The sequence below is a fragment of the Penicillium riverlandense genome, assembly GCF_028828495.1.
Source record: "Penicillium riverlandense strain IBT 135883 chromosome Unknown utg000001l_segment0_segment0, whole genome shotgun sequence".
Taxonomy (NCBI): domain Eukaryota; kingdom Fungi; phylum Ascomycota; class Eurotiomycetes; order Eurotiales; family Aspergillaceae; genus Penicillium; species Penicillium riverlandense.
The window spans coordinates 1094691-1106989 of record NW_026643194.1 but is presented as its reverse complement, the minus strand read 5'-3'; the positions used below and the strand labels follow the sequence as shown (position 1 = coordinate 1106989).

At 53.5% G+C, this 12299-nt stretch overlaps 5 protein-coding genes across 5 annotated transcripts; 3 read left to right on the top strand and 2 right to left on the bottom strand.

The window, feature by feature from the left end:
- Positions 1-2877: 2877 nt before the first annotated feature.
- Positions 2878-3925, top strand: N7474_000460 (chitin synthase export chaperone; the record flags this gene model as incomplete). The annotated part of the gene is made up of 2 exons (XM_057191875.1): positions 2878-3115; positions 3168-3925. The coding sequence occupies 2 exons, from the start codon at positions 2878-2880 to the stop codon at positions 3923-3925; spliced, it is 996 nt and encodes a 331-aa protein (XP_057056828.1).
- An 822-nt stretch (positions 3926-4747) lies between these two features.
- Positions 4748-6181, bottom strand: N7474_000459 (uncharacterized protein; the record flags this gene model as incomplete). Its single annotated transcript, XM_057191874.1, has 3 exons — positions 4748-5861; positions 5916-6064; positions 6140-6181. The coding sequence occupies 3 exons, from the start codon at positions 6179-6181 to the stop codon at positions 4748-4750; spliced, it is 1305 nt and encodes a 434-aa protein (XP_057056827.1).
- Positions 6182-6518: 337 nt separating this feature from the next.
- On the top strand, positions 6519-7712 carry N7474_000458 (PIG-Y family protein; the record flags this gene model as incomplete). Its single annotated transcript, XM_057191873.1, has 1 exon — positions 6519-7712. The coding sequence occupies one exon, from the start codon at positions 6519-6521 to the stop codon at positions 7710-7712; it is 1194 nt and encodes a 397-aa protein (XP_057056826.1).
- Positions 7713-7928: 216 nt separating this feature from the next.
- N7474_000457 (glutamine amidotransferase subunit DUG3) lies at positions 7929-9166 on the bottom strand (the record flags this gene model as incomplete). The annotated part of the gene is made up of 3 exons (XM_057191872.1): positions 7929-8951; positions 9001-9096; positions 9152-9166. The coding sequence occupies 3 exons, from the start codon at positions 9164-9166 to the stop codon at positions 7929-7931; spliced, it is 1134 nt and encodes a 377-aa protein (XP_057056825.1).
- A 252-nt stretch (positions 9167-9418) lies between these two features.
- Positions 9419-12291, top strand: N7474_000456 (dynamin-related GTPase MGM1; the record flags this gene model as incomplete). The annotated part of the gene is made up of 4 exons (XM_057191871.1): positions 9419-9719; positions 9778-10922; positions 10991-11801; positions 11855-12291. The coding sequence occupies 4 exons, from the start codon at positions 9419-9421 to the stop codon at positions 12289-12291; spliced, it is 2694 nt and encodes an 897-aa protein (XP_057056824.1).
- Positions 12292-12299: the final 8 nt, after the last annotated feature.

The following is a 12299-nucleotide window of genomic DNA, read 5'->3' as shown; positions in this document are numbered from 1 at the left end:
TCATAAGAAAGAAAAGTTTACTTACCAGGCTGCTGACAAGGGCGATTAGAGTCAATTCAATTGGAAAAGCGCTTTTTGGGTAGAAATGTGGCAATGTAACAAGGCCCCAAAATTCAAATTATAATCCCCGGTCTAACCAAAGAAAAACATACTTGCTCGCACACACCCACGCATATCCATGCAAGACGCGAATACAAATACACCGAAACAGAAAACAAAAACGCCGGAACCCGCTTCAGAGGAATGAGAAATGGAAAGGAACCTTGCAAAAATGGTCCCTAGAAAACTCCGCGAACTGCAGTATAGCCTAGCCTCCAACACCACAAACTTAAAAAACCAAAACCGAGACGGGCTCCGAGGAAACCGAGGAAAAAAAATCATAATTTAGGAACGTCGATCATTCCCGGCGCGGCCAATAGTCGATTTCACATTGAGTGATTAAGTGCACACTCCCCTTCTCAATCGTCATCAACTCCGGTGACGCGGGCCTTTGAGTGGATTGCCAGTCGGTTGTAACCGAGTAGTTCCTGGCGATGAAAGATTATCGCCGCGCCAAGAACGGCGGGCGCACATGGGGACTGGGTGTATCATAGACGCACACGCACACACGCACACGCCCACGCCCACCCTCTCACCCCGTCGGTGGGCGGCAGAGGAGACAATTGCCTACCACGACGATAAACCGCTCGTGAGGGCCTTCGGGACAGCTTTGGTCTTTACTGCCATCCATCGAGGTGCGAATGAGGTGGGCAATGGGATTCTGGCAGGTGCTATAGACGTAGTAGTTTTTGAAATATTCGCACATCTCGATCCCATCGGGGCGGGGGGTGGCATGAGATAGCAGAGTAATGCTGGGCGAGGGAAGAGGGCAGCGCGGGAGGAATTGAGTTGTACGGCAAGAGGGATTGCAATTCGGGATGAAGAGATCAATAAGAACATGGAGGCATATTAGAAGAAGACAGGACTGGCCGGCGTGCCCGAGTAAGGCCACAAGGGAGATGGGAAGGAAGAAGAATGGGGACGCCGATGAGATTCCATGTCGTGGTAACCACGATCCAGAATTTTATTGGCATAATTCCATATCTGGAAGAGACGCTGGTCCAAGGGGACAGGACCTATAGTAAATAATAATACTGCACATCATCTCCCCACTAATAAATGCCCTATGCACACCCCCCTCCCTCGCCGACATCCCGGTCAGGAAGCGGGTCCTGCATGAAGGATGCCTGGACCTGGGTTAGCCGTTGACACGCCCGAGAAACTATGTGCCGTGGACTCGACATTTCTCTGACACGGCACTGTTCGTCGATTGCGTCAGATGGGAGATCGACATGGTTTCACGCAGCCGTTTGATGCCTTCATCTCACACGTGGCGCTAGTCAGGATCTTCATACACCGGACAGGATTCCGGGGTTGATATCTCCCGGCACCTCCCTGCAGTCACCACGGAGCACCTTTTGTTATCACCCCACTAGAGAGGAGTCCGGTGACCTTCAAAGTTGGACAACCGGAGCATGGACGTGTCGGGCAATCCTCGCGAGGCTCCATTCATGGTAAGCCGAGGATGTGACTGAGGGAAAAAAAAAAAAAAAAAAGAAAGGAGGCGCAGGAGACCATCTGTACTACCCTGCGACATGCTCCATTCACCTGCGGGTCCCCGGGCCCACCTGATCGCTTAACAGGAGCTAACTAGAAGCTGACGAAATGGTTTTAGTTAATTAATGCCCCAGCAGCCCGATGAGTGACACGCCCGACAACGTACAAGGAAAACAGTAGGCGGCGAAAAGGGCAGATTGACTGACTTGGGGTAAGATTTTTCCTGCATCAGGGTCACTCAAAGGGATAGCCCCGTCGGCAACAAGCCAGGATCGGCGACCCTGTCTCCGATCTATGCGAAGCCGCTACACGAAAATCTCTGATATGCGCGTGTGGTCTCCGGGAGCCCTCCGCGAATGAAAACAAAGCCGGGGGAGACTCCAGGATCGAAAGGCTCCAGTAGAAAAAGAGAAGAAAAAACCGCCCCACCGGAATTACTTTCCTTTGTCTCGAAACCCCGAAGCATTGGTCAGTTACCTTTTTCTGGAATGATCACCCTGCCCCTGATGTGTGCTGACTCGGCTCGTATGGGTGATCCACTTAGTTAGTTCCCGTAGACCATCAAGTCGGGCGTCAGGTTGCTGCTTCGTATTATTGACTCCAGAATTGACCATTGTAGGTTTGAGATTCTGAGACAGCAAAGCTCCGCAGATAATGAAGGAGGGATCATCGCAAACTTAAAAACAAAAAAGACCGAGTCCGTTAACACACCAGGGTGACACGGATTACACCAGACTGAAAGAAGCACGCCATAGAGCGACCTGCCCCATCGTCCGCTCCGGAGCTGGACGGACGAAATGCTTCGGCGAGTGGATCCGGCCGCCTGTTCCGTGCAGAGCTGTAATCCTTCGAGATTTCGGGTGCCCGAGGTTCAGAGCGAACCCAAGTCCCGAGGTCGCTCTACCGGCAATCCCCAACTATAGGTCACGTGGTGTTTGCTGACTCATCGCACCCGCTAGGCCCAAAAAGGCAACGGAAAAACAGTGGTCCCTGATCCGCTTGTCAGTCTGGCCCCGTGATTTGATTAGCCCCCTCGCCGCGCGAAAGGGTCAGTCAGCCAACGGTTTCTCTCGAACTCCAACACATTCGTTCTCTGCGTCGTCGGGAGAGAGTTCGGGGGAAAAGACAGCAGTCGATTATTATCAGTTATTCCTCCCTCCTCTACGGTCCCACACTCCCCGTCGTGGTGGAGACAGCCCGTCTCTGACGCTTTTCGTGACCGCCCGCCGCAACTGGACATCCGCCCTGAATTGACATCCCGCAGCCAGGGATACAGATACCATGGGCTTCGGCCAGTTCGATTCAATATGCCAGAAGGCGGCACTCCCTCTGTGCTCCCTGGTCGGCCCGCCATCCACGATATCCGGGTCGACAGGCATCATATCCAACTGCTATGCGCGGAATATTGAACTTGCCAACACGATCATCTTCGAAGGCGCCGCCTCGTTCATTCACATCATTGCGCTTGGCATGACGGTGATCATGATTCTACATATCAGGTCAAAGTTCACCGCCGTCGGTTCGTCTGCCCTCTTCTCCTGACACGTTGGACAACGTTTAACCATAAATAGGCCGCAAGGAGATTATCACCTTCTTCTATCTGTACCTGGCCCTTACAATCTTCTCGCTCATCATCGATGCGGGCGTGGTTCCTCCCGGGAGTGATCCATTCCCGTATTTTGTCGCCGTTCAGAATGGATTGACATCTGCCCTGTGCACCTGCTTGCTCGTCAACGGATTCGTGGGATTCCAGCTCTACGAAGACGGAACTGCACTCTCAGTATGGCTGATCCGAATCACCTCTGGCGTTATGTTCATCATGACATTCGTGATCTCCCTGTTGACCTTCAAGTCCTGGGGTGGTCTCGGACCCAACAACACCATCGGCTTGTTCGTGGTGCTCTATCTCCTGAATGCAATCTGCGTCGCCATCTATCTGGTCATGCAGCTGCTCTTGGTGTTGAACACACTGGAAGACCGCTGGCCGCTGGGTCATATCTCTTTCGGTGTGTTGATGTTCGTTATTGGTCAGGTGCTGCTGTACGCTTTCAGCGACACCATCTGCAATAACGTCCAGCACTACCTGGACGGCCTTTTCTTCGCCACGGTCTGCAATCTGCTAGCGGTGATGATGGTCTACAAGTTCTGGGATTCAATCACCAAGGAAGATCTAGAATTCTCCGTTGGGGTCAAGCCAAATACTTGGGAGGTCAAAGAGCCGCTTGCGGAGGAAGATCGTCGGACAACCGTTTACCAGGATGCCAACTCCGACTATGCCCCCAGCATGTACCACCACCGCGCTTCCACATACGGCCACCACAATTACTAGTCGTTTTGGCCGGCGTGATCTGTATATGCTTTTCTTCGTTGAACTTAATTCGTTGGTTTTTAGGCCGTGGTATGAGAAGAAGCATTGTTTCTAGCCCAGGCGGTTGTGTTTCATGATCTTGATGCCTTCCTTTTCTTTTTCTTTCCCCCAGCGATATTTGGCATGGATGTTTCTTGATTAATTGAGCTCACGGAGTTCTTAGAGCACTTAGGTATTACCACTGGAATATAAAGTTTATTGCATTTTATCTTCCAGTTGTTGGTTTCTAACTTTAGGCTTGCACCACTACCACGGTTCGGTTGGAAACTAGTGCCTGAAAGGATGCGTTGGTGGGTTTTTGAAGACGATCGAGGTCTTTGACCCCATAGTCCGGTAAATTGCAAAGACGGGTACGAATCCTGACAGGTCTGGACTCTTTAAGCATATGGCCCAGGACGGAAGGTAGCCGCGAAGTGAAAGTAAGTTTAGCGTAAGACGGGCGCATCTGAAACACTCCCAGAGGGGCTCAGGTGCTCGAAATGTGTGGATTGCCGGAATGCAAATAGTGGGGATAGCAGTCGGGCACTGCTGAGCGGCACTGCTGAGCGGCACTCGGTATGCCCGAGACGAGAACGGCCGGTTGATGTTGTTTTGTGTGTGGGGGAGAAGATGGTCAGGCAACAAGCATACACTGTCCTTTTTGGGTCGGATGGAGATCCGCCGCGGCGGAACATGGGCGGAAGTCTAATCGATGAGTCGATGGCCCACCACGGGGAAAGGCCCAATAGAGTAATACCTCTATCAGCCCGCATTTGTTCGTATTTGCAGGCGTAATCCGCAAACTCAATCCACAACTACCACGTCATCGCCGTCCATAAAGTCGTCTTCCGGCTTGGGCGGTGCGTGTGCGCGTCGAGCGTCACTCTCCGCTTCAACAGGGCCTGACGACGTACTGTACCAGCCCTTGTCGATCGATTTCACCAGAGTTTTGCAGGCTTCCCCGACAAGTGCAGATAACGCAGGATTTTCTTTAGGTAGGAACATGGTGATATGCGCCTTCACCTCGTCGGGGGCTTGGTCATTAACAGCCTTCGTCCATCGGAGACCGAGCTGCTCCACGCCCTCAGCCCCTTCGCCGCCCTCCATATGAGACGGAAGTGAACAGAAGGTCCGATTCTTCGATCGAATGATCTTCTGACTGAAAGATGTTTGGTTCGTGTCTATGGTTTCCACAAGAGACGTCGCGCCTTTTCCAAGACAGGTGTAAAAATTGACGCAGCCAATTCCTCGCTCTTCCTGCACCTTCGATAATTTCGCCAGACGCTGTCGGAGATCCGATGTCCGCGCCAGACAACCAACGAACTCGAGATGCGAGGATACCCAGGTGAGCCCTTCAGTCAAGCGTTGGCGCTGGGAATACATGGCGGCACCACCGGCTGCAACAGCACCGGCCGCACCGGCAAACATGGCATATCGGCCCCATCGCTGCCATGACGGCGTCGCTGCAGCATCAGATGATGCGGGCAAGGCCTTGGGTGGTTCCTTTGGGGGCTGTGCAACTCCAGCCTTGTCGCTTTTCCCAATACCAAAAATACCTGCGACGTCGGAAAAGGCATTGTAAGCTGTCGTAGCATTGCGATAGTGTTCTTCAGCACCATATGCCATCACTCCTGGGGCGATTCCCAAGAAGGGCGTATCGAAGGCAAGTACTCCTTGAACATGCGGAAACATGAAGGTGCCCGGTTCTACGACAGGTGGGTCACCATCCGGTTGAGCTGCCGATGTACCAGGCGCAAGGTTGTGAGGAATAGGCTGTTCTGAAGCTAGCAGCAGCAAGGCCTCGGCGCCCACAATCCCTCCCATGGAATGACCAACTAGGAAAACATGGACAGATGGGTCGACGGTGGGCGATGCAGTATGGTTTGCAACCTCCAAGTCAATCACCGTATTTTGTAGCCTGGATCCAATATGCATTAGAAGTAATGTCATCATGTGAAGGTGCAAATCTCACCAGTCACGAAACCTCCCCACGGTCTCTTTCAGGTCACCTTTGGTCTCATACTTCGGGTACACTGCCGTGACCACTTTGACAGCGGGCAGTGCCTTGCTCACAAGAGTGCGCAGCTGCTCAGGAAAGTTCCCAAAGGTATCATCACCGCCCTAATATAAGACAAATGGGTCAGCCTATGCTGCTGGGAGATTTGCGGGGAACAGGCAGCCATTGATATAAAATACCTTGAAGCCGTGGATAAAGACGAGAAGCAGTGTCTTTCTCATTGTAACCGGTTGTCTACCATTATCGAGGAGCAGATGAGGCACTCGAGCATAAGGCCCAGGGTGATGCAGGGCGATTTCTCACAGAGAGAGAGGAAGAAACAACTACTCGCGGTCTGATTCGACCCCGGGTTTGGATTCTTACGTCAGGGCACGTGAGCAAATTATGCCCGACTGTTCAGGCATCAATTTCCCTTTTCTCCCGCCGATCTTCGTTTCGTTGGCGCGTTGGACACTGATAACTACGACACCATCAATCCAGTTATTGTCAGGATCCCCAATGCTGGCTGATTGAATGCCGGTGAGCTGACGTCCAAGCTCCCGGTATCTCCCTGCGCCAATGGACGATGGCGACAGCAGGAATGCGGCACTCGCTTCGGTCGACGGACTATCCACTCGCTCACGATCAGGAAGTGCAGGCAGCGCAGGCAGTGCAGGCAGCGGCCACAAGCGCACTCTTTCTGGATCCTTGCTCTCGAAACTCTCCTTCCTCCGCATGAGCCAGGCGACCAAACCCGCACCGCATTCACAACTTCCCGACATGGAACAAGACGCGGATGGCGAGGACGTACAGTCCAGCCTGCTGCAAACTACAGGCGAAGGCTCAACGGGGCGTGCTGGTGGAAAGGCGATGTCAGCCGTGCTGCAGCAACAACAACGACGGACACGACGGCGAAGAGGCTCGTTACGGAAGACTGCATTACTAGGCACGAGGCTGGAATCGCGAGAAAAAAGGGCTGCTTCGACCCAAGCCAATGGCGCCTTGGAAGAGGACAGCTTCCGGCCTCCGGGCGACTCACAACAATCTGCGAGAGCCAAGGCTTCGCCAGGCGCTGAGCCCACCCCTCGGGGGGGCTTTGATGATGAGGGCGACGAGTCCCAGCCGAGCTGGTTCCGCGTGAGCGCGCAACAAAAGGTTCTACGGCCATCTATCGCTCGGCGCCGTCAAAGTCTCTCCCGTCAGAGTCTCTCCAAGCGTCATGACATGGGCGATGAGACGGGCACAGATGAGGAAGACCTTGTTGCGTTCCCACGTATCAGCACCGCGAACAATCCCTCCACAGCCCCAGTTGCAAATAGCAGTACCAGAACAGGGGCTGCATCTTTACACATCCCCACTGCCTCATCTGGCTCCGAATCTTACTACCCTCTTCAACCGGACACGGCCTACCGCCCAGTCCACCGTACCAAATCATCGCCTCTTGCAACCCATTCTGTCGAGATGAAGAGCAGCTCCGACATTGCCAGGGACTATTCCGAGACCGAGTGGTGGGGCTGGATCATCCTCATTGTGACCTGGCTGGTCTTTGTTGTGGGCATTGGCAGCTGCTTTGAGGTATGGAGCTGGGCGTGGGACGTCGGCGAAACCCCCTACGCACCACCGGAGTTGGAGGACGATCCGACCTTGCCCATCGTCGGCTACTATCCGGCTCTGATTATTTTGACGGCTGTGATGGCCTGGGTCTGGGTTGTCGTGGCTTGGATAGGCATGAAGTATTTCAAACATGCGAATATATCTGGCGAGGATATTTGAAGATGGCGCCTCTCCTTCCATATTATTTTAATGAGAACTTTCTAAATCCCGAAATTGTGTCTTTTCTAAGAGCAATCCTGCGCCCTAGGCAGGCATGGTAGAGTAGCATAATGGGCATACGGTTCGTAACAGACCGCGAATGCTAGACCAACACCCAAACAACCTGATCTGTTCCGCAAACTCCATATCCTCTATGAATTAATTCGTGGGTTCGTGTCAATGTGACACGGCACATTCGGCAGCATGGCCAGGTCGAGGGCCCTCCAGACCGACGCCATCACCATTGCTCACATCAAGGCCAGTTCGGCCTGCTACGGGCTGATCTGTGCTCTGAGGCGGGACAGTGGTGCCAGGAGCTGTGCTGACAAGGCCCTTCGACACTGCATAGCATGAAGAGCGGTCGTGGTTCAAATCCTCCCCATAGAATTCATCCAGAATCGGGTGCAGCATCACCGTCTGCTTGTGGATGGTGACCACCGAGTTGGTCGGCACTGAGACCCAGTTGTGTCGTTCAAAGGTGATAGGTTCGCTGGCCACCAGAACAATATCGGCGCCTTTGTCATGTCGTTCCATCTTGAAGTGGCCTTTTGTCGTGCCCTCTTTCCACTTGGTCCCAGAGGAGAAATAGAGGCTGGCCGGCTCATCTGTCTTGCTGCTGATATACCGAGTGCAAACGACAGTATGACCGTCGGTGACGGCAAAGTTCAACAAACTCCGAGTCTCGACACCCGTAGCGTTGTATTTCTCGGGAATCTCTCGAACAAGCTCGTTAATCTTGGCAATTGTTTTCATCATCACTCGGCGAAGAAGTGCCTGTCCGAATCCCTCTGGGCCTGGATCCGAGCTCGGGTCCACCCCTTCTTTCTCCAGTAGGTCGAGAAACAGTGCGAAGGCCCACTCGCTATCTGTGCCGCCCTTGACTCCCAAATACCACTTGTCAGCGAGCGAGTCTGCCAATGTGCGCTTGATATATTTCCAGCCTCCGATGTTGCCATTGTGCATCCACATCAAGGTCTGGTGCTGGAACGGGTGGCAGTTGTTGTCGGCGAGAGTGCCTTCGGTAGTTGCCCGGACGTGAGCGAATATGAGGTTCGAGCACGTCTTCGCGGCAAGCCGTTCCAGGTTCTCACAATTCCACGCGGGTAGAGTGGATGTGAAGATGCATGGTTCTGGCCCGAGTTTTGGGTCTGTGTAGAAACCAACCCCAAAGCCGTCACCATTTACGGGGCGCCGATTATCCTGATACGTGTGTTAGTTTATCCCTGGGCCGTATAATCCAGCAACTTACCAGTCGTAACCGGGAGTCGTAGGATTGAGTCAGAATGGAATGACTCGGCTCTGTCACCAGCTTGCTGAGACGGATCTCATGGCGGCCTTTATATATCTGTCGTGGATATGTTAGAGAACCGCGGGGAGAGAATGGAACTTGTCTGTCTTACCAAAAAACGACACATGGTTGAATTGGCAACGCCAACAGTCACTTTTGATCTTTCAACCCTGCCAACCTGGTGAGGGAAACACTGATGAATCAATCCCCATAGGGCAGCACGTCACCGGATCCACGTGACACCACATTTTACGGCAGACAACGCGGCCATGTCGCGCAGGTCACGGGGATGCCTGATGTCAGCGACCAACCATTTGTTTGAACTCACAAATGTTCTTTCATCTCTCGCCATCACCCGTTGAATGAGACTGCAACAACCATGAGCGGGAGGATACTCTCCCACCGACTTGCACCGCTTGTGCGGAACGGTCTCCTGGCGCGCCATCTTCACAATGCCGGCTCAAGAACGGGGGGTCTCCTACGCGCAGATGGCGGTGCCGCCCTCAGGGGACGCGCCTGGCCCACAGGAGCGAATGCAATTCACAACAATGTCCCGGCCGTCCGGACGATCTCGTTCGCGCGAATGCTTCCGAAGCTGGCGCTGAAGCTCGCTAGGGTACCCGCCATGTTTGGGGGCGCCACTATTGCGGGCTTGGCCTATATCCAATATCAAGCAAACCGTACGTGCTCTTGAGAACGGGACTTGGGAACATATGCTAAAAATGACTGTCTTTCCAGAAGCGGGGACCTATGCGATGGATGTTTTAAAACGAGCCGGAGAAACCGCGGGCGACACAGCTTCGACGTTATTCCAGGGACTCCAGGACGTGGCCGAGCAGACACAGCGGGGTTTCAATAAAACGAAAGATGATATAGATGTTCCGGAGTGGTTGCAGAAGATCCTCCGTCTCGATGAACAGTCCCAATCTGAAGGCGGCGATTCGTCTGGTGGGGGAGGGAAGGACCCCAAGGAGAGTCGGGCTACTGGAGGAGCAGCTGCCGCTGCAACAGGCGCTGCGTTTGGATACGATCAGTCTGATGAGGACGATGCACGTGGGGCGAGAGAAGTCGCGGAAGATGACCAGATGATGGTTCTCACGCGCAAGATGATCGAGATCCGGAATATCCTCCAGACTGTTGGCCAGTCTAGTACACTGACCCTTCCATCGATTGTGGTGATCGGATCGCAGTCATCGGGGAAGAGTTCAGTTCTGGAGGCTATTGTTGGTCACGAGTTCCTGCCCAAGGGGTCGAACATGGTCACCCGGCGGCCCATTGAATTGACGCTGGTCAACACCCCTAATGCCCAAGCGGAGTATGGTGAATTTCCAGCGCTTGGCCTCGGCAAGATCACGGACTTTTCTCAAGTCCAGCGCACATTGACGGACCTGAATCTTGCCGTTCCTGAGAAGGACTGTGTCTCGGACGATCCAATTCAGCTGACTATTTATTCTCCAAACGTTCCGGACCTCTCTATGATTGATCTTCCGGGATACATTCAGGTTGCTGGTCATGATCAGCCCCCGGAGTTGAAGCAGAAGATCTCGGATCTTTGCGACAAATACATCCAGGCGCCAAACGTTGTACTGGCCATCTCTGCAGCTGATGTCGACCTGGCGAACTCGACTGCACTGAGAGCTAGTCGCCGTGTAGACCCTCGGGGAGAGCGGACTATTGGAGTCATTACCAAAATGGATCTGGTCGACCCCGAGCGCGGACACGATGTTCTCTCTGACAAGAAGTATCCTCTGCGACTGGGTTATGTAGGTGTCGTGAGCAAGATTCCTCAGACCACTGCACTCTTCTCCCGAGGCTCTGGAAACATCACCAATGCCATTCTCAAGAACGAGAAGGCCTTTTTTCAGCACATCCAGCCGAGTTTGGTGCGCACTCTGACGTTTCGGTCGGCGTTTCCACATTACGCAAGAAGTTGATGAATGTCCTTGAGCAGACTATGGCGTCTAGCTTGGCGGGAACCAGAGACGCAATCAGCCAAGAGCTTGAAGAAGCCACTTACGAGTTCAAGGTGCAATATAACGACCGGCCCTTGAGCGCGGAGTCCTATCTGGCAGAGAGTCTGGATAGCTTCAAACATTCCTTCAAGGCATTCGCGGAAAGTTTTGGTCGGCCGCAGGTCAGGGAGATGCTCAAGGCTGAGCTGGACCAGCGAGTCATGGATATCCTGGCTCAACGGTATTGGAATAAGCCGGTAGAGGACTTGACTGTGCCGATGCAGGAACTGGATCCCCTTAAGGATCTTCCGAAAGCCGACCCCGAAAATCTTTTTTGGCATCGGAAACTTGATGCCTCTACTTCCTCTTTGACGAAGCTGGGCATCGGCAGGTTGGCCACAACGGTGGTCGCCAATGCTCTCCAGAACCATGTGGATCAGCTTCTAGCTAATTCCACTTTTGCGTCTCACCCGGCCGCGCATAAACAAATCACCGACGCGTGCACCGGAATCCTGAACGATCGATTCTTCAGCACTAGTGACCAAGTCGAGAACTGTATCAAGCCTTTCAAATTCGAGATCGAGGTTGAAGACCCGGAATGGACCAAAAGCAGGGAGAACGTGACCAAGGTGTTGAAGGAGGAACTCCGAGCTTGCGAGTCGAGCATCAAGCATGTCGAAGACTTTGTCGGGAAACGGAAACTCAAAGATGTGATGTCGTTCATTGACAAGGTCCGGAAAGGCGACGTGGTACTGGAAGGTAACGGTGCTGGTGGTGCTGGTGGTTTCAGTTCCGCCTTGTTGGAGAGAGGTAAGCTTTCTTGCCTGCCAGAAGGAGATTTAGAAAGCTAATCGATCATACAGGCCGAGAGGGTGTCTTCCTCCGTGACCGAGCCGACCTCATCAAGATGAGGCTTCTTGCTGTCCGATCCAAACAATGCGCCACGCAAAAGAACAAGTACTACTGCCCCGAGGTCTTCCTCGACGTAGTAGCCGACAAACTCACTGCGACGGCGGTCCTCTTCCTGAACGTCGAGCTCCTCTCTGAGTTTTACTACAACTTCCCCCGCGAGCTGGACATGCGACTTGGCCGCCATCTCTCCGATGCGGAAATCGAGCGCTTTGCTCGCGAAGACCCTCGCATCCGCCGCCATCTCGACATCATCCGCAAGAAGGAGCTGCTGGAGCTGGCCTTGCAGAAGATCGAAGGGATCCGGCAGCTGGATGGCCGGGCTATGCACCGGACATCTGAACATCCTACAACAGCCAAGGAGACGCGGAGCCGCTGGAACTTGTTCTAGAGTGTTAT